At 41.7% G+C, this 22,407-nt stretch overlaps 1 protein-coding gene across 4 annotated transcripts in view; it reads left to right on the plus strand.

Annotated features, from left to right (window-relative positions):
• LOC117522288 (guanine nucleotide exchange factor VAV3-like) overlaps window positions 1-22,407 on the plus strand; it is a 178,850-nt gene that overhangs the window by 108,616 nt on the left and 47,827 nt on the right. For all 4 annotated transcript variants that reach the window (XR_004564191.1, XM_034183680.1, XM_034183681.1 and 1 more), the window contains exons 16-18: window positions 1,333-1,434; window positions 1,900-1,991; window positions 6,008-6,030. Coding sequence is in view for 3 of the 4 variants with exons in the window: in XM_034183680.1 (XP_034039571.1) it covers window positions 1,333-1,434; window positions 1,900-1,991; window positions 6,008-6,030 (217 nt within the window). In the remaining variant the exon portion in view is untranslated. The remainder of the gene's footprint in view (window positions 1-1,332; window positions 1,435-1,899; window positions 1,992-6,007; window positions 6,031-22,407) is intronic.

Here is a 22,407-nt window from a genome sequence, read left to right on the forward strand (position 1 = left end):
AGAATATTAAAAATCTACACCATGTAAAATAAAAAAGTAGATCACGAAAATAAGCTAACTATAGAGGGTTTTCAATCACATGACCGATTTGCTCCAGGACAGGTGCCGTCGCCATTCTGGATTACAAGGAGGCTGACGCGTGATAGAAAAATGAAGAGAATGTACGGTTATTACGAGGCTTTAAATCCTTGAGATAAAGCTATTTATTGTGATAGATGTGTAGCAGTTGGTTCAGTGGATCCGTATCTTATACCAGATAGTGAGTTTAGTGTTAATTTAACGAACTGGCCGACCGTGTCACACTGCGATATTGTGAACCAGGAAGCTGCCAACCAGGTCAGCCTCGCCGGCCTCCTGCAGAGCATCACAGTGGAGCTCTGAAAGCGGAGGTCGTCTTGAAGTCCTGAGCGATTTCTCTCACCAGGCGATGGAAGGGCAGCTTGTGGATCAGCAGCTCGGTACCCGAGGACCACAATGCAAATAAGCCTCCGTATTGGAAGCGTTCTTGTGTTGTCCTCTGCAGTATTTTTATGTATTGTTATATAATTTTATTGCTGAATAAAATAAAATAAAATTTTGGGAGCAGTGGATTTCTGTTAGCGGCGGATCTCTCACAGCGCCATGGTGCCGTGAGGCTTCTTCACAGCGACGCTGAAACTTGTCCAATTGTTCGCCAAATGCACGAAGTGTAATCACAGTGGCCATCGCGTTGTAATCCAGAATGGCCACGGGACACAAAATGACGTGACCGATACGTCACATGAAAACCCTCTATAGCTAGATGAGCTACCGTTAAATTAGCCATTAAGAAGCCAACTGCACCTAGCTAGCCAACAAGGTAAACAAAGCTGGTAACTAGTGTATAAAGTACATTAGCGTAGTTTAACCCTACAATAACGGTATTAACAAATACATAGAAAAACAAATGTAAACAAAAGTGTGTATTAACGTTAGCTTCCCAAACAGAACAGAACTGATTATATTGTTAGCTATGATAAACGGTGCTACAGCTGGCTAGATAAGCTAACGTTAGCTGTTAGGTTAAACTAATTGTACCCCACTCTATCATTTTTATCATAAATATAATAATCTAAAAAAAGGGAAAGTAAAGCGTACTGAAATGTATATGGAGACATGATATAAGTACAAAGGTGAAGATACCATTGATTTGTAAGTGCTTCCTGCAATTGCTGATATGGTCTTAATCGGTAAATGTTGTAGCTTCTCTTGGCCACCGTACCCCTTTGTTGTTGTTGTTGTTGGCCATTCAGCTAGGCAAATTATTTAATCAAATGGGTCCCTCATTTAACCCTTCGTCCTCATCTCTCTTAGGTCAAACATTCGACCAGAAAATGCCAACCACAACAGCCACCGCTTCAAGATGCACACGTTTGAAAGGATCACATCCTGCAGCTTCTGTCACTTCCTGCTCAGGTAGGCTTTAGGAACGGCAAAACCCCGTTAAACCTGCAAAACTGACAAAACTCCAGATAGAACAAAAATGTTTTGTGCATTCTGACTGCACACATTCTACAGTAACAATAAATACAAAATGTTTTAAAAGCACGCCAGCTCGTGCAGGAGGGACACCTCGACATTTAAAATGCTGCCATTATTTTGTAAAGGCAAAAAAAGAGGAAAGATGGTAAACTGAGTTAAATGGGAATGGCTCGTTAATGCTGCACATTAATTGGAATAAATAGGCACATTGTATCCTGTTAGCTGTGCCACTTTCCAGCAGACTGTGTTGGTTTCATATTTGGGAAGCTAAAGGGCATCGCAGAGCTCATTTCTTTTATTTTAATTGCATAGAAAAAGGTTGAAATTTCAAAATGTCAAGTTATATATTTTAAGCAAACTGTTATACATGATATATGTAATGTCTTTTATTGTGTCCAGGGGCATCTTTAACCAGGGTTATCTCTGTCTAAAATGTGGCCTGGGGGCCCACAAGGAGTGTCTGGGCCGAATAGGACTTTGTAGGAGGACAGGTGAGACGAAAAAACCTCCCAGAACATGTCCAGGTCACTTTGGACAATAATCAAATTGTAGATATTCATAACCTCCTGTTTATTGTTTTTAAATTTCCTTTCCTTAACTAGAGCAGGTACATCAGTGGGTTAGGAGTTGTGCTAGCAATGTGTAGACCTGGGTTCAATTCCCAGTCATGCGTCCTGTCTGTGTCCTTGGATAAGACGCCTCACCTGTGTTATCCCAGTTGACCCGGTAAATGGGTACCAGCCTTAGATGGGGAAGAAACCTGGGATGGACTGGCGTCCCATTAAGAGGGAATTGTACACTCGTCCACTTCACGCAATGGCGTCTGGGGACAAACATCAGCACCAATGTGCCTCAGGCCCTATATAGGATTTATATCTTGTTCTAGTACTGCTTTTTTCTTCAAGCTACAGTGTGTATGATTTACCATTGATTTGCAAGTTACAGTTTTGTTTCCTTTTATGTTTTTACTTCTTTGGCGATGGGGATTCATGCTCTCTTGCCTTTACTTGTGATAAACAAAATCTTCGGACAGGCTGGTGTCCTGTCCAGGGTGTACCTGGCCTCACGCCCTATGCTGGGATAGGCTCCAGCCCCCAAGTGACCCTTAACTGGAGTAAACGGTTAAAGTTGAGTGAGTGAATGATTTATATAGGGCCTTCTCAGGAATCAAAGCACTAAACAAAACAAACTCCAATAATTAAATAATACATTTCCATCATAAAAGGTGCACCACAACAACGCACAAAAAAAAACAAAAACAAAAAAAATTAAAGATCTGACAATACAGAAAAATGGTGCAAATTATATAGGTTTGTTTTTCTTCTTCAAGAGCCATTTTTTTTGGAAGGTACGATTTATACTCCATAATATAAAGTAAATTAATTATTATATAATGGCTGAGTGAATCCTTGTTATTTGATTGGTGCTTTGTGTGTCACATGACATGGATTATTCATCCCATTTGTGTCGCGTTGCATTAAGAGTGCAATTCGGTTCCATATGTTTGGTACCATTGCAGTCTGGGCACACACACACGCACACACACACACGCACGCACGCACGCACGCACACACACGCGCGCACACTGCGCTGTAAGCCGTCTTACGTGATTTTTTTCACTGCACTGAGGAAGTACACAGTCTTTTATTTTTTGGTATTACACGTGCACACAAGCACCTAGCTTTAAAACAAACATGGTGGAGTTTGTTTTGCTGACGGATGATGATTTCATGCACGGCATGGCGGACTTCATTGTCAGAATTATTTTTGGACTCCTATTTAAACTTCGTGTTGGATTTTTGATGTCAAAGCAGCAAAGCTGGATTAATTTCTGATGTAATTTTTTGGGTATGAATGCTATATTCCATTTCTAAAACCAGCACACTGTAGCTTTAAGCACCTCCATCACAACCATAGTTTCATAAGTACACAGAAATATCAAAATACAAAAGACAGCTGAAGTGAATTTTTATCTCTGCTAATGAAGTTGAGTAGAGGTTATGTTTTTCCCCATTTGTTTGTTTGTGAACAGCCTGTAACCCACAATTTTTCATATATCATTATGATTTTTTTTTATACAGAGGATTCATATCCTGATAGGCAAGAACTGGTTCAATTTTCAAGTTCAAAGGTCAAAGTCAGGAAAAATCTTGGAAAATGGGAAAAATGACGATCGTTTAACATTGAAAAAGGTTTCAAAAATTCATAACTCTGTTAAAAAGGATCGAAATTCTTTCATATTTGACAGCGTTATGTAGGATGGTATCCTTTATCAACCGTCAAAGTTTGATCCAGATATGATCCACATTACAGGTTTTGAGGCCATTTAAATTTAACATTGAAAACCTCATTTAATGTATATTTTACATTATATCTTAATCAAACATGCACCAACAACTCTCATATTTAAAAGTGAGGTGCAGACTGACACTCACTATCACCTGACAAAGTTTGATCCGGATCTGATCCGGATTGTGGATTTTCTGAACATTTGAATTATATATTGAAAAGTCCATTTGGTGTACATTTTGCATTATATCTCAATCAAAAGTGCCTCAGTCACTCTCATTTTTCTGTTCTGGATTTATGTAGGATAGAGGTTCCAATTTTATGCCTGTTTGTCTAACTGCCAGTTATCAGTTGGTTGCCTATAAGCAATTAAATTGTGCATAACAGAGATAACCAATGTTGTGTGAAAATGATTGACAAAGAATTCAGAAACCAAAAAAGTTGAAAAAACAAAACGACTGACAACACCACAAAAAACAAAACAAAAAACAACTTAGATTCAAGTGCAACTAAATACATACTACTGACATTTGGTAGTGTTGTCACAGTTACTTTGAAAAGTTACTTTCTTAGTTACTTTTTAGTTACTTTATACATTTACTTTATTAGCAGTTGTTGACAACTTGGAACTAATGAGTACGGTAAACTATAACCCCAATTCCAATGAAGTTGGGACGTTGTGTAGAATGTAAATAAAAACAGAATATACAATGATTTGCAAATCCTCTTCAACTTATATTCAATTGAATACACCACACAGACAAGATATTTAATGTTCAAACTGATAAACTTTATTGTTTTTGTGCAAATATTGGCTCATTTTGAAATGGATACCTGCAGCACATTTCAAAAAAGTTAGGACAGTGCAAGGTAAAAATTAACCATAACCATGGAATTGATCAGCTGGTCTCTGAACGCTATTGGCACCATTTTTTCTACAAGAAGGTCAGGGGATCCTACCTGCCCAGATGGAACGTATCCTGCGGGCTATGTTCTCGACTCCTGGGGGTCTTGGCGTGTGGCATGCTTGGCGCCTTTCTCCGTTAAGGACGTCGAGGATTTATTCATTCTTGGTCTCATGGTAGCAGGGCTGGTACTTTCTGGCTTATGTGCTGACCTGATCTACCGGAAAATTGGCAAGACGGCAGCATCAAGAACCACAGCCCCTCGCTTGTCAGTTATGATTAACGAGGTTGGCAAGGCAGTGCATTCTCAGACTGCGTTGACTCTTGAACTCAGACGCAAATTGGATGACACCTTGGAGCTAATGCGTGCCTTGCAGTTGAAGTTGAAAGTTTTGGAGGCCAGTGAATATTCTTAATTCATAATTGGGATTTGGTTGTTCATGTGGAACTGTTAAAAGTGTTTTTCACTGCTCAACCACAACACTCCAGGCTTATCTAGCCTCAAGGACAAATTGCCCAATGTTTACCTCCAGAGGAATGTCTTCAGGCTCTGGTGAGATTATTCGGCTCCATTCTTATCTCAACCCACAAAGACAATAAACTGACAGACTTTCACATGGACAAGACTGAAGCATGCTCCATATTTCTTTTCCCTTTACCTCCTTTCTTGTTCCCCCATCACTTTACCCTATCCCGGCCACCGCTCACACCACCCTTCCCCCGTCCAGGGGCTGCGCGGCGGTTTTTAAGCTGCGGCAGGTTCCCGTTCCCCCCAAGCTAGCTGCGGCGCGACTCCAGTTGCAGCGGCCTTCACCCACTTTACCTCAATTCGGATGACGGACTGCTTCAAGTTTAGTACACATAAACAATGTCAAATGTATATGTGTTGTCTTTAATTTTGATGTGTGCCATTATTACGGTAAACAAGTAATAATCGTGGATTAATTGCTGTATCTTGTCTGAGGTAATTGGAGTGTAAATGAAATTGCCCTTTTTTGGGATCAATAAAGTAGTCTGAAGTCTGAAGTCTGTACGAGCGCGGTGCTCTAGCTTTGAGTGCGCTCGTGATTGCTGGTTGACATGAAGAACCAAGATGGTGCTGGATTTCCTTCCTGATGATCATCTCAGCATGTGATTCCCCAGATAATTGGGATCATTAGTTGAATCAGCCGTCTCAGCAGAAGCTGTGGTTTTTATACATTCTGGGTTCACAATAGGGTCCAGCTGAGGTTGGTGTTTGAGGTTGTATGTCAGCAAGCCACCATACATTCAGGCTGTATCCTGCTCACTGTCTGTCTCTCTCTCCACTGCAGATTCCACCAAGACGAGTCCGAAGGTAAGACCCGGTCTTAAATAGCATAACATGTTGTAGTTGTTGTGATGATGAATGTTCTAATGTGCAACAACATATATGCAAGTGCACACGCACTAAAACACGCATGAAGTATGACGGAAACATTGGAGTTATTGTAGAGGTTGCCTACATACATTGACAGCTAGCAAGCTGGAATAATATTGAAACTGCGCATTGAGGACGGTGACATTGACTGCATCAGGTAACATTATACAACGGCTGAATGGATCCTTGTCATTTGATTGGTGGCTTGTATGTCATACTACATAGATTATTCATACCATTTGTGTTGCGTTGCATTTACCATGCAGATTTGGTTCCATACATTTTGTACCACTGCACGCTGCGAAACTGCCGGGAAACAAGGGAGGAGCACCAGAGGGTGTTTTTTCTTACCACTGTCACCTGTGTGCTTGCTCTGGGGGGTGGTAAGGTTAGACCTTGCAAAGCACTTCATACTCTGTACTGTTCATTGGTTGCTCCCTACTTGGCTTACTGTACTGAAGTTTGGGGCAACAATTATAAAACTACATTGCAATCATTATTCATTCTTCAAAAAAGAGCATTAAGAACAATTCACAATGTAGGTTATCGAGATCCTTACACGTAGCCAGGGGTGGGCCTGGATGGGCCTGGGCCCGCCCACTTGTCAGCCAGGCCCGCCCCATCCAATGAGAAGGCTGAGTCGACACTCGACAGTCACCTGTTGTTGCCTCATTGTATTCCTATGATATGGTATTGCATTAGCACTGAGTGACAATTAATAAATTTTGTCAAAAAAAATCTGGTTCATCTTCTGTGATTTTTATTAATTAATTTTCAGAGTACAGTGGTCCCTCGCTATAACGCGGTTCACCTTTCGCAGCCTCGCAGTTTCGCGGATTTTTTTAGAGCAATTTTGCATGCTTTTTTTTAAACGGTGCATTGTGTTCTGCGTCCTTATCAGGCGGACCGGTCGCGGCACCGGTCGGCATCACCGTGATTGCTCTCACTGCCTCCGATGCGCTTTCAAAGGATGATGCTGCATTTACCGAGCCCGTTTACACCGCCCTCCTGTCTGCTGTGCGGAATTGCAACAAACAGGTCCAGAGACAACACTCGCTGTTTTGATCCGGATGTTGATCGCAGCCGCAGAGCTCCGTGGCCACCGAGAAAGGACTTGGATTCTTTGCGGGTCCCGCGTCCGTACCTCCGGAGGTAGTGAGTGAAGGGAGCGTATGCGCATTGTGTTCTGCATGTGTCTGTTTATAATCTTCTCACACAGAAGAAAAAAGAGAGTGTTTACACAAGAGAGAAAAGTGTATAAAGTGTGTAGTGAGGGGTTTTACAGCCTGTAAACATCTATAATAATTGTAAAAAATAGCGCTGACTACTTCGCGGATTTTGCTTATCGTGGGTTATTTTTAGAATGTAACTCCCGCGATAAACGAGGGACCACATTTTTCCTCAAATAAATAGTCTTCTGCGGGCCCTCATCACAATGCCAATAACAACATGCACCGTCGAAGGGCTGTTTTCTACTGTTAAATGGATAAAAATGTCCACCAGAACATCCATGTTGACTCACAGACTGCACTCTCCCTTGAAAGAGAACTGACCAAATCGTTGGACTATGATGACGTGATAATAGAGTTCAACAGAGTTTAGCAGTAACGGTACTTGTAATAAGTGCAGCTTATTCGTAGCTTTGGAGGCCAGGCTGGGCGAATTGGAGACTCGGCTCCGCACCGTGGAAAATTCTACAGCTAGCCAGGCCCCTGTAGTCGGTGCGGACCAAGGTAGCTTAGCCGCCGTTAGTTCCCCCCTGGCAGATCCCGTGCAGTCGGGAAAGCAGGCTGACTGGGTGACTGTGAGGAGGAAGCGTAGCCCTAAACAGAAGCCCCGTGTACACCGTCAACCCGTTCGCATCTCTAACCGTTTTTCCCCACTCGACGATACACTCGCCGAGGATCAAACTCTGGTTATTGGCGACTCTGTTTTGAGAAATGTGAAGTTAGCGACACCAGCAACCATTGTCAATTGTCTTCCGGGGGCCAGAGCAGGCGACATCGAAGGACATTTGAAATTGCTGGCTAAGGCTAAGCGTAAATTTGGTAAGATTGTAATTCACGTCGGCAGTAATGACACTCGGTTGCGCCAATCGGAGGTCACTAAAATTAACATTAAATCGGTGTGTAACTTTGCAAAAACAATGTCGGACTCTGTTGTTTTCTCTGGGCCCCTCCCCAATCAGACCGGGAGTGACATGTTTAGCCGCATGTTCTCCTTGAATTGCTGGCTGTCTGAGTGGTGTCCAAAAAATGAGGTGGGCTTCATTGATAATTGGCAAAGCTTCTGGGGAAAACCTGGTCTTGTTAGGATAGACGGCATCCATCCCACTTTAGATGGAGCAGCTCTCATTTCTAGAAATCTGGCCAATTTTCTTAAATCCTCCAAACCGTGACTGTCCAGCGTTGGGACCAGGAGGCAGAGCTGTGGTCTTATACACCTCTCTGCAGCTTCTCTCCCCCTGCCATCCCCTCATTACCCCATCCCCGTAGAGACGGTGCCTGCTCCCAGACCACCAATAACCAGCAAAAATCTATTTAAGCATAAAAATTCAAAAAGAAAAAATAATATAGCACCTTCAATTGCACCACAGACTAAAACAGTTAAATGTGGTCTATTAAACATTAGGTCTCTTTCTTCTAAGTCCCTGTTGGTAAATGATATAATAATTGATCAACATATTGATTTATTCTGCCTTACAGAAACCTGGTTACAGCAGGATGAATATGTTAGTTTAAATGAGTCAACACCCCCGAGTCACACTAACTGTCAGAATGCTCGTAGCACGGGGCGGGGCGGAGGATTAGCAGCAATCTTCCATTCCAGCTTATTAATTAATCAGAAACCTAGACAGAGCTTTAATTCATTTGAAAGCTTGTCTCTTAGTCTTGTCCATCCAAATTGGACGTCCCAAAGACCAGTTTTATTTGTTATTATCTATCATCCACCTGGTCGTTACTGTGAGTTTCTCTGTGAATTTTCAGACCTTTTGTCTGACTTAGTGCTTAGCTCAGATAAGATAATTATAGTGGGCGATTTTAACATCCACGCAGATGCTGGGAATGACAGCCTCAACACTGCATTTAATCTATTATTAGACTCTATCGGCTTTGCTCAAAAAGTAAATGAGTCCACCCACCACTTTAATCATATTTTAGATCTTGTTCTGACTTATGGTATGGAAATAGAAGACTTAACAGTATTCCCTGAAAACTCCCTTCTGTCTGATCATTTTTTAATAACATTTACATTTACCCTGATGGACTACCCTGCAGTGGGGAATAAGTTTCATTACACTAGAAGTCTTTCAGAAAGCGCTGTAACTAGGTTTAAGGATATGATTCCTTCTTTATGTTCTCTAATGTCATATACCAACACAGAGCAGAGTAGCTACCTAAACTCTGTAAGGGAGTTAGAGTATCTCGTCAATAGTTTTACATCCTCATTGAAGACAACTTTGGATGCTGTAGCTCCTCTGAAAAAGAGAGCTTTAAATCAGAAGTGTCTGACTCCGTGGTATAACTCACAAACTCGTAGCTTAAAGCAGATAACTCGTGAGTTGGAGAGGAAATGGCGTCTCACTAATTTAGAAGATCTTCACTTAGCCTGGAAAAAGAGTTTGTTGCTCTATAAAAAAGCCCTCCGTAAAGCTAGGACATCTTTCTACTCATCACTAATTGAAGAAAATAAGAACAACCCCAGGTTTCTTTTCAGCACTGTAGCCAGGCTGACAAAGAGTCAGAGCTCTATTGAGCTGAGTATTCCATTAACTTTAACTAGTAATGACTTCATGACTTTCTTTGCTAACAAAATTTGACTATTAGAGAAAAAATTACTCATAACCATCCCAAAGATGTATCGTTATCTTTGGCTGCTTTCAGTGATGCCGGTATTTGGTTAGACTCTTTCTCTCCGATTGTTCTGTCTGAGTTATTTTCATTAGTTATTTCATCCAAACCATCAACATGCTTATTAGACCCCATTCCTGCCAGGCTGCTCAAGGAAGCCCTACCATTATTTAATGCTTCAATCTTAAATATGATCAATCTATCTTTGTTAGTTGGTTATGTACCACAGGCCTTTAAGGTGGCAGTAATTAAACCATTACTTAAAAAGCCATCACTTGACCCAGCTATCTTAGCTAATTATAGGCCAATCTCCAACCTTCCTTTTCTCTCAAAGATTATTGAGAGGGTAGTTGTAAAACAGCTAACTGATCACCTGCAGAGGAATGGTCTATTTGAAGAGTTTCAGTCAGGTTTTAGAATTCATCATAGTACAGAAACAGCATTAGTAAAGGTTACAAATGATCTTCTTATGGCTTCGGACAGTGGACTTATCTCTGTGCTTGTTCTGTTAGACCTCAGTGCTGCTTTTGATACTGTTGACCATAAAATTTTATTACAGAGATTAGAGCATGTCATAGGTATTAAAGGCACTGCGCTGCGGTGGTTTGAATCATATTTGTCTAATAAATTAAATGGGGAATCTTCTTCACAGACTAAAGTTAATTATGGAGTTCCACAAGGTTCTGTGCTAGGACCAATTTTATTCACTTTATACATGCTTCCCTTAGGCAGTATTATTAGACGGTATTGCTTAAATTTTCATTGTTACGCAGATGATACCCAGCTTTATCTATCCATGAAGCCAGAGGATACACACCAATTAGCTAAACTGCAGGATTGTCTTACAGACATAAAGACATGGATGACCTCTAATTTCCTGCTTTTAAACTCAGATAAAACTGAAGTTATTGTACTTGGCCCCACAAATCTTAGAAACATGGTGTCTAACCAGATCGTTACTCTGGATGGCATTTCCCTGATCTCTAGTAATACTGTGAGAAATCTTGGAGTCATTTTTGATCAGGATATGTCATTCAAAGCACATATTAAACAAATATGTAGGACTGCCTTTTTGCATTTACGCAATATCTCTAAAATCAGGAAGGTCTTGTCTCAGAGTGATGCTGAAAAACTAATTCATGCACTTATTTCCTCTAGGCTGGACTATTGTAATTCATTATTATCAGGTTGTCCTAAAAGTTCCCTAAAAAGCCTTCAGTTGGTTCAGAATGCTGCAGCTAGAGTACTGACGGGGACTAGCAGGAGAGAGCATATCTCACCCGTGTTGGCCTCTCTTCATTGGCTTCCTGTTAATTCTAGAATAGAATTTAAAATTCTTCTTCTTACTTATAAGGTTTTGAATAATCAGGTCCCATCTTATCTTAGGGACCTCGTAGTACCATATTACCCCATTAGAGCGCTTCGCTCTCAGACTGCGGGCTTACTTGTAGTTCCTAGGGTTTGTAAGAGTAGAATGGGAGGCAGAGCCTTCAGCTTTCAGGCTCCTCTCCTGTGGAACCAGCTCCCAATTCAGATCAGGGAGACAGATACCCTCTCTACTTTTAAGATTAGGCTTAAAACTTTCCTTTTCGCTAAGGCTTATAGTTAGGGCTGGATCGGGTGACCCTGGACCATCCCTTGGTTATGCTGCTTTAGACGTAGACTGTGGGGGGGTTCCCATGATGCACTGTTTCTTTCTCTTTTTGCTCCGTATGCATCACTCTGCATTTAATCATTAGTGATCGATCTCTGCCCCCCTTCACGGCATGTCTTTTTCCTGGTTCTTTCCCTCAGCCCCAACCAGTCTCAGCAGAAAACTGCCCCTCTCTGAGCCTGGTTCTGCTGGAGGTTTCTTCCTGTTAAAAGGGAGTTTTTCCTTCCCACTGTGGCCAAGTGCTTGCTCATAGGGGGTCGTTTTGACCGTTGGGGTTTTACATAATTATTGTATGGCCTTGCCTTACAATATGGAGCGCCTTGGGGCAACTGTTTGTTGTGATTTGGCGCTATATAAGAAAAAAGTTGATTGATTGATTGAACAAAAAACCCGTCGTCTCCTGCTGTAGCATTAAAAGGATTCATCAAATGTAAGTGTGAGACCATTAATTACTTTATTCTTATAAATAGGCCTAATTGTTAATATTATATTGCAACTGCCACGAATCATGTTGGTGTCCATTCTGATGGTTTTTAATTTGGCCGCTGAGCCATGGTTTCCATTGTTTATCAATTTCATAATTTGGCCGCCGAGCCAACCTGTTTTCATGTTGCGGATATATTTTGAATTTTTATTTTAAAGGACTTTACATGACTAAGCGTTGCGTTGCTGCTTGCATTGTCCATGGGGTGCTTGTGTCTGACACTTTGCGTCTGTGTAACTGTGCACACAGCGTCTGTGCAGTTGGCTGAGATGTGTTCATCATTAAACGTGGAATTCATTTTTGAAACAATGCCTTATTTAAATACCTATTGACGTTTTGGGTTTAGGCCGAGCCAAGTAGGCTACCAGACTTGCACTGAGTGTGTGTGTGTGTGTGTGTGGCGCTGCACTGCAGCTTGCATTATCCATGAAGAGTACTTGTGTCTGACGTGTTGCATCTGTGTGCTCACTTTGCCAGTGCTGTAGGCTAAGTGATAACGTTGCTTGCAATGTCCAAACGAGGCACACTTTTTCAAACGGTGTATTATAATACCTACACCTTACCTACAACCCCAAAGGTTGGGCCCGTCTGATTTTTTCTGGGCCCACCCGTCTTATGATTTCTGCCTACGCCCCTGTCGAGATCACACCAATTCATTGTTTATTAAATCTAAAATATTAAAACTTCACGATATGATTATGTTTAAGACTGTGCAATGAATGTATAAAGTGAATTCAAGACGTTTTCAAGGAGAGAGAGGGAAAATATAAAAGGGCTTGTATCATTTTTAAATTGCTGGCACTCGGACAACCAGAAAAGGCTTTTGTGTTTCTACTTGTGGCCCTAAAATATGGAATAATTTGGCGAAGGAACTCAAGCGATGTCCAAATGTCAATCAGTTTAAACGCCAATATAAGGAATGGATGTTTTCTGAATATGTGAAAATTGTCTAAATTCTCTGAATTCTCTGAAAATTCAATTCATGTTTGAAGGACTATATACGAGGTCTGTCCATAAAGTAACGGTCCTTTTTATTTTTTTCAAAAACTATATGGATTTCATTCATATGTTTTTATGTCAGACATGCTTGAACCCTCGTGCGCATGCGTGAGTTTTTCCACGCCTGTCGGTGATGTCATTCGCCTGTGAGTACGCCTTGGGAAGGAGTGGTCCCGCCCCCTCGTCGGATTTTCATTGTCTGGAAATGGCGGAATGATTTGGACTTTTTTCCATCAGACTTTTTTCAGAAGCTGTTAGAGACTGGCACCTGGAAACCATTTGAAAAATTTATCTGGCTTTCTGTGAAAATTTTACGGGCTTCACAGAGAATAAGGACTTTAACTACAGCTTTAAGGACCCCTTTAAGGACGGTCGGGGCGCCGCGCTCCGAGCTGCGATGATGAGGCACAAACCACTGGACCATTTCTGAGCTGATGGAGCTGACCATCGTGTGCTCTTTCTCTGGTTATCACAAGAGCTGGACATCAGCCATTTTCTGGCAGATTTCACTTTTAACAAGAGATTTTGTCATGGAAAGCCGCGCGGAGGCTTTGCGCGTCATGACCGATTCGCTGATGAAGCTAGACAAAGGAACACCTCCATTTCGGAGTGTTAGAGGACAAGTTTGGACATGCATATCTCGGCTTTCAGTGCTTACCAGTCGAGTGAGTATAAGAGAAATTGTGGAGAGCTGGACATGTCCCAAAAATTAAAACTTTCACCGAAAGCCAGATAAATTCTTCGAATGGTTTCCAGGTGCCAGTCTCTAACAGCTTCTGAAAAAATTCTGATGGAAAAAAGTCCTTTTCATGCCGCCATTTCCAGACAATGAAAATCTGACTAGGGGGCGGGACCACTAATTTCACAAGGCGTGCTCACAGGCGAATGACGTCACAGGCGGGAGTGAGCTTTCGTTGCACAGCCAGGAGCATTCTGTGACATATGCACTTGACATATTGACTTCCTGTTCCGGAGCACAGCGGTGTTCTGCTGTATCTGTTAGCTGTTTGAACTGAGCTGTTTGAGTTCTTTGAATTAACAGTCTTTTTCAAGACTTTTTTACTTTTTTTTACTTTTTCACCGTGCTCCAACGCCTAAGGAAGACCTCTAACGGTCGAAGCATCGCGACGGAGCTCTTTTATCAGCTGGCCTTCATCAGCGTTGGCAGGCTAACTAGCTTGCTAACGCTTTCGTTTTTATTTTTGTTTTATTTTTTAGCACTGTTGTCGTGCTGCTCCACAGCTTGCCTAGTGGATTTTTATTTTATTTTAGCACTGTTGTCGTGTGTTACCTGTGCTGCTCCACAGCCTGTTCAGTGGATTTTTATTTTATTTTTTAGCACTGTTGTCGTGTGTTACCTGTGCTGCTCCACAGCCTGTTCAGTGGATTTTTATTTTATTTTTTAGCACTGTTGTCATGTGTTACCTGTGCTGCTCCACAGCCTGTTCAGTGGATTTTTATTTTATTTTTTAGCACTGTTGTCATGTGTTACCTGTGCTGCTCCACAGCCTGTTCAGTGGATTTTTATTTTATTTTTTAGCACTGTTGTCATGTGTTACCTGTGCTGCTCCACAGCCTGTTCAGTGGATTTTTATTTTATTTTTTACCACTGTTGTCATGTGTTACCTGTGCTGCTCCACAGCCTGTTCAGTGGATTTTTATTTTATTTTTTAGCACTGTTGTCATGTGTTACCTGTGCTGCTCCACAGCCTGTTCAGTGGATTTTTATTTTATTTTAGCACTGTTGTCGTGCGTTACCTGTGCTGCTCCACAGCCTGTTCAGTGGATTTTTATTTATTTTTTACCACTGTTGTCATGCGTTACCTGTGCTGTTCCACAGCCTGTCCAGTGGATTTTTATTTTATTTTTTACCACTGTTGTCGTGTGTTACCTGTGCTGCTCCACAGCCTGTCCAGTGGATTTTTATTTTATTTTTTGGCACTGTTGTCGTGTGTTACCTGCGCTGCTCCACAGCCTGTTCAGTGGATTTTTGTTTTGTTTTTTGGCACTGTTGTCGTGCGTTACCTGTGCTGCTCCACAGCCTGTCCAGTGGATTTTTATTTTATTTTTTGGCACTGTTGTCGTGCGTTACCTGTGCTGCTCCACAGCCTGTCCAGTGGATTTTGATTTTTATTTTATTTTTTTTTAGCACTGTTGTCGTGTGTTACCTGTGCTGCTCCACAGCCTGTCTAGTGGATTTTTATTTTATTTTTTACCACTGTTGTCGTGTGTTACCTGTGCTGCTCCGCAGCCTGTCCAGTGGATTTTTATTTTTTTATTTATTTTTTTTATTTTATTTTATTTTTTTTAGCACTGTTGTCGTGCGTTACCTGTGCTGCTCCACAGCCTGTCCAGTGGATTTTGATTTTATTTTTTAGCACTGTTGTCGTGCGTTACCTGTGCTGCTCCACAGCCTGTCCAGTGGATTTTGATTTTTATTTTATTTTTTTTTGGCGCTGTTGTCGTGCGTTGCCTGTGCTGCTCCACAGCCTGTCCAGTGGATTTTTGTTTAGCGCTGTTGTCGTGCGTTGCCTGTGCTGCTCCACAGCCTGTCTAGTGGATTTTTATTTTGTTTTAGCACTGTTGTCGTGCGTTGCCTGTGCTGCTCCACAGCCTGTCCAGTGGATTTTTATTTTTATTTTATTTTTTAGCACTGTTGTCGTGCGTTACCTGTGCTGCTCCACAGCCTGTCCAGTGGATTTTTATTTTTATTTTATTTTATTTTTTAGCACTGTTGTCGTGCGTTACCTGTGCTGCTCCACAGCCTGTCCAGTGGATTTTGATTTTGTTTTAGCACTGTTGTCGTGCGTTGCCTGTGCTGCTCCACAGCCTGTCCAGTGGATTTTTATTTTTATTTTATTTTTTAGCACTGTTGTCGTGCGTTACCTGTGCTGCTCCACAGCCTGTCTAGTGGATTTTTATTTTGTTTTAGCACTGTTGTCGTGCGTTGCCTGTGCTGCTCCACAGCCTGTCCAGTGGATTTTTATTTTAATTTTATTTTATTTTTTAGCACTGTTGTTGTGCGTTACCTGTGCTGCTCCACAGCCTGTCTAGTGGATTTTTATTTTATTTTTTAGCACTGTTGTCATGTGTTACCTGTGCTGCTCCACAGCCTGTCTAGTGGATTTTTATTTTATTTTAGCACTGTTGTCGTGCGTTACCTGTGCTGCTCCACAGCCTGTCTAGTGTCGGATTCCCTGTTTGGGAATCCGCTAGCTTAGCGTAGCTACTAGCTCTTAGCCGTTTTAGCATGGCGGCTTCTCCTGTCTCTCCCGTACTTTTCTGCTCTGGGTGTGAAATGTTTAGTTATTCCTCGGCCTCTTTTAGCAGTAACGGTACTTGTAATAAGTGCAGCTTATTCGTAACTTTGGAGGCCAGGCTGGGCGAATTGGAGGCTCGGCTCCGCACCGTGGAAAATTCTACAGCTAGCCAGGCCCCTGTAGTCGGTGCGGACCAAGGTAGCTTAGCCGCCGTTAGTTCCCCCCTGGCAGACCCCGTGCAGTCGGGAAGGCAGGCTGACTGGGTGACTGTGAGGAGGAAGCGTAGCCCTAAACAGAAGCCCCGTGTACACCGTCAACCCGTTCACATCTCTAACCGTCAAACTCAAACTCTGGTTATTGGCGACTCTGTTTTGAGAAATGTGAAGTTAGCGACACCAGCAACCATTGTCAATTGTCTTCCGGGGGCCAGAGCAGGCGACATCGAAGGACATTTGAAATTGCTGGCTAAGGCTAAGCGTAAATTTGGTAAGATTGTAATTCACGTCGGCAGTAATGACACTCGGTTACGTCAATCGGAGGTCACTAAAATTAACATTGAATCGGTGTGTAACTTTGCAAAAACAATGTCGGACTCTGTTGTTTTCTCTGGGCCCCTCCCCAATCAGACCGGGAGTGACATGTTTAGCCGCATGTTCTCCTTGAATTGCTGGCTGTCTGAGTGGTGTCCAAAAAATGAGGTGGGCTTCATTGATAATTGGCAAAGCTTCTGGGGAAAACCTGGTCTTGTTAGGAGAGACGGCATCCATCCCACTTTAGAGGGAGCAGCTCTCATTTCTAGAAATCTGGCCAATTTTTTGGGATCCTCCAAACTGTGACTGTCTAGCGTTGGGACCAGGAGGCAGAGCTGTGGTCTTATACACCTCTCTGCAGCTTCTCTCCCCCTGCCATCCCCCTATTACCCCATCCCCGTAGAGACGGTGCCTGCTCCCAGACCACCAATAACTAGCAAAAATCTATTTAAGCATAAAAATTCAAAAAGAAAAAATAATATAGCACCTTCAATTGCACCACAGACTAAAACAGTTAAATGTGGTCTATTAAACATTAGGTCTCTTTCTTCTAAGTCCCTGTTGGTAAATGATATAATAATTGATCAACGTATTGATTTATTCTGCCTAACAGAAACTTGGTTACAGCAGGATGAATATGTTAGTTTAAATGAGTCAACACCCCCGAGTCACACTAACTGTCAGAATGCTCGTAGCACGGGCCGGGGCGGAGGATTAGCAGCAATCTTCCATTCCAGCTTATTAATTAATCAAAAACCTAGACAGAGCTTTAATTCATTTGAAAGCTTGTCTCTTAGTCTTGTCCATCCAAATTGGAAGTCCCAAAAACCAGTTTTATTTGTTATTATCTATCGTCCACCTGGTCGTTACTGTGAGTTTCTCTGTGAATTTTCAGACCTTTTGTCTGACTTAGTGCTTAGCTCAGATAAGATAATTATAGTGGGCGATTTTAACATCCACACAGATGCTGAGAATGACAGCCTCAACACTGCATTTAATCTATTATTAGACTCTATCGGCTTTGCTCAAAAAGTAAATGAGTCCACCCACCACTTTAATCATATTTTAGATCTTGTTCTGACTTATGGTATGGAAATAGAAGACTTAACAGTATTCCCTGAAAACTCCCTTTTGTCTGATCATTTTTTAATAACATTTACATTTACCCTGATGGACTACCCTGCAGTGGGGAATAAGTTTCATTACACTAGAAGTCTTTCAGAAAGCGCTGTAACTAGGTTTAAGGATATGATTCCTTCTTTATGTTCTCTAATGTCATATACCAACACAGAGCAGAGTAGCTACCTAAACTCTGTAAGGGAGTGAGAGTATCTTGTCAATAGTTTTACATCCTCATTGAAGACAACTTTGGATGCTGTAGCTCCTCTGAAAAAGAGAGCTTTAAATCAGAAGTGTCTGACTCCGTGGTATAACTCACAAACTCGTAGCTTAAAGCAGATAACCCATAAGTTGGAGAGGAAATGGCGTCTCACTAATTTAGAAGATCTTCACTTAGCCTGGAAAAAGAGTTTGTTGCTCTATAAGAAAGCCCTTCGTGAAGCTAGGACATCTTTCTACTCATCACTAATTGAAGAAAATAAGAACCCCAGGTTTCTTTTCAGCACTGTAGCCAGGCTGACAAAGAGTCAGAGCTCTATTGAGCTGAGTATTCCATTAACTTTAACTGGTAATGACTTCATGACTTTCTTTGCTAACAAAATTTTGACTATTAGAGAAAAAATTACTCATAACCATCCCAAAGATGTATCGTTATCTTTGGCTGCTTTCAGTGATGCCGGTATTTGGTTAGACTCTTTCTCTCCGATTGTTCTGTCTGAGTTATTTTCATTAGTTACTTCATCCAAACCATCAACATGCTTATTAGACCCCATTCCTGCCAGGCTGCTCAAGGAAGTCCTACCATTATTTAATGCTTCAATCTTAAATATGATCAATCTATCTTTGTTAGTTGGTTATGTACCACAGGCCTTTAAGGTGGCAGTAATTAAACCATTACTTAAAAAGCCATCACTTGACCCAGCTATCTTAGCTAATTATAGGCCAATCTCCAACCTTCCTTTTCTCTCAAAGATTCTTGAGAGGGTAGTTGTAAAACAGCTAACTGATCACCTGCAGAGGAATGGTCTATTTGAAGAGTTTCAGTCAGGTTTTAGAATTCATCATAGTACAGAAACAGCATTAGTGAAGGTTACAAATGATCTTCTTATGGCTTCGGACAGTGGACTTATCTCTGTGCTTGTTCTGTTGGACCTCAGTGCTGCTTTTGATACTGTTGACCATAAAATTTTATTACAGAGATTAGAGCATGTCATAGGTATTAAAGGCATTGCGCTGCGGTGGTTTGAATCATATTTGTCTAATAGATTACAGTTTGTTCATGTAAATGGGGAATCTTCTTCACAGACTAAAGTTAATTATGGAGTTCCACAAGGTTCTGTGCTAGGACCAATTTTATTCACTTTATACATGCTTCCCTTGGGCAGTATTATTAGACGGTATTGCTTAAATTTTCATTGTTACGCAGATGATACCCAGCTTTATCTATCCATGAAGCCAGAGGATACACACCAATTAGCTAAACTGCAGGATTGTCTTACAGACATAAAGACATGGATGACCTCTAATTTCCTGCTTTTAAACTCAGATAAAACTGAAGTTATTGTACTTGGCCCCACAAATCTTAGAAGCATGGTGTCTAACCAGATCGTTACTCTGGATGGCATTTCCCTGATCTCTAGTAATACTGTGAGAAATCTTGGAGTTATTTTTGATCAGGATATGTCATTCAAAGCGCATATTAAACAAATATGTAGGACTGCCTTTTTGCATTTACGCAATATCTCTAAAATCAGAAAGGTCTTGTCTCAGAGTGATGCTGAAAAACTAATTCATGCATTTATTTCCTCTAGGCTGGACTATTGTAATTCATTATTATCAGGTTGTCCTAAAAGTTCCCTAAAAAGCCTTCAGTTGGTTCAGAATGCTGCAGCTAGAGTACTGACGGGGACTAGCAGGAGAGAGCATATCTCACCCGTGTTGGCCTCCCTTCATTGGCTTCCTGTTAATGCTAGAATAGAATTTAAAATTCTTCTTCTTACTTATAAGGGTTTGAATAATCAGGTCCCATCTTATCTTAGGGACCTCGTAGTACCATATTACCCCATTAGAGCGCTTCGCTCTCAGACTGCGGGCTTACTTGTAGTTCCTAGGGTTTGTAAGAGTAGAATGGGAGGCAGAGCCTTCAGCTTTCAGGCTCCTCTCCTGTGGAACCAGCTCCCAATTCAGATCAGGGAGACAGATACCCTCTCTACTTTTAAGATTAGGCTTAAAACTTTCCTTTTCGCTAAGGCTTATAGTTAGGGCTGGATCGGGTGACCCTGGACCATCCCTTGGTTATGTTGCTTTAGACGTAGACTGTGTTTCATAATTATTGTATGGCCTTGCCTTGCAATGTGGAGCGCCTTGGGGCAACTGTTTGTTGTGATTTGGCGCTATACAAGAAAAAAGTTGATTGATTGATTGATTGATGTAAAAACATATGAATGGACAATTAAGTTATTGATTTTGTATTATTATTTTTGGATTATGCGATGTATGCTGTTATTGGTGTGCATATGATGAGGAATGTCTGTGTTTTGCTGTTCTGGTCACTTTGTTTTGTTTTGGTTTTGTTGTGATAAGTAAAAGTTGCTGAGGTAAAAGGGGTAGGTGTATATAAGCTTTGCTTCGACCTACACCTTTCGGTTGCATGGGTTGACTGGCTGAGTAATCAATTTTGTTTTATTTTGTTGCAAAGTTCTTTCCTTGAACCTAATAAACTGCAACTTGAACCTTTCTTGTGTGAAGCACCTTGAGGCAACTTTGTTGTGATTTGGCACTATATAAATGAAAATAAATTTAATTTAATTGAAATTGAGCACCCAAGTGACATTGATTCAAAACACAGGAGAACACAAATTGTTAAATGTCTGTTTGAAGCCAAAAGCAGAGGTTAGAGGCCTGCCGGTAGACGGCCACGGCGGCATGGTCAGCAAGGGTTCTCGGCGGAGATGGGAGATCAGCCGTCATCAGGAGTTCTCAGCGGAGACAGGTCATTCAGACAGCGGCAGTTCTTGGTGGAGGCTGTAGACCTTACAGTCAAACAGACATGAAAGCTCACATAGACACTGACAACACTAGGAACAGTCACCAGGGGGAGTCAGAGGACAAGGACCAGAAAAAAACCCATATGCAAATCAAAGACAAACGCAAGGGGGAGGCAGAGAATAAAACAGGCAGACAAGGACCAAACACAAAGACACAGACAATAAGACCGTACAGAAAGGTTGGTGTACAGAGGGCTGAACACCAACCCGGAGGCCCAGACAGTAATACAGATGCACACACACAATAGCTACACTGATACTGCCATATTATTAAGGCTATAAGCTAGCCATAGTTTTTAATACGTGGACCCAAGCCAGCTGTTAATTGAACCACTGCCATGCCTACAAAAATATCAATATATGCCTAAAAATACCACTTGAACCCAGGTTACCTAGCTTGCTAGACTTCCTTAGGAAGAGTAAGATAGGTGGGCATTTTTTGGCTTCATTCGTCTCGCCCAGGTCCCACCCATTCTCTATTCAGGCAGAGTCTACTGAGATAGAGAAATTCAGAGCCACCCCACTTGAGCTTCAAATCCGCCCTTCAGAAAACATATAGGTGATTACAAAGAGGGTCTGACCAATGTATCTGCAGTCTTTGGTATTGACACTAGAAGCACCTATTTTCATTTTCTGCTGCTTATCTGGGTCCTGGTCACAGTGGTAGTAGACAAGGCAGCTCATCCTACACTTCCCTATCCTTGGTCAAGTCCTCTAACTCTTCCTGAGGGATCCTGAGCTGTTACCAAGCCAGACGAAAAATGCTGGGAATTGCTAGGATTTGCTGGGAAGACCTCCCTAGGAAAACTTCCAGGGTAGTATCCTCACCAGGTGCCCGAAGCACCTCAGCTGGCTCCTTTCAAATGAGAAAAAGCAGTGGCTCTGCTCTGAATCCCTCCCAGATATTCACACTTTGCACTCTCTTTTGGAGTGTAAACCCAGATACCCAGTTGAGGAATCTCATTTCTGCCCATTGTATTGATGATTACCCAAAACTCATGAGCGTAATATGATACGATACGATACACTTTATTGTCCCTTCCGGGAAATTTGTCTTGGACTCCAAGAGCTGCACAAATAAAACCGACATGGCATAATCACATAACTCATGCATATTGCACATAACTTAATACACCAATATTGCACATACCCCTTTTGCACAACAGTCTTGCACAGATGGCTCATGCATATTGCACATATCCCTCATACACATATCCATATTGCACATACCCCTATTGCACAGCTGTCTGACAATATAGTAAATGACAGTGAATAAATAACACTGAATAGCAATGCCACCATGACATTAATGCACAATGCTACTACCTATCCCAGGAACCATTATATAAAACTCTAATTGACGTGGGCAC

This window comes from Thalassophryne amazonica, chromosome 12 (assembly GCF_902500255.1).
Source record: "Thalassophryne amazonica chromosome 12, fThaAma1.1, whole genome shotgun sequence".
NCBI classification, from domain to species: domain Eukaryota; kingdom Metazoa; phylum Chordata; class Actinopteri; order Batrachoidiformes; family Batrachoididae; genus Thalassophryne; species Thalassophryne amazonica.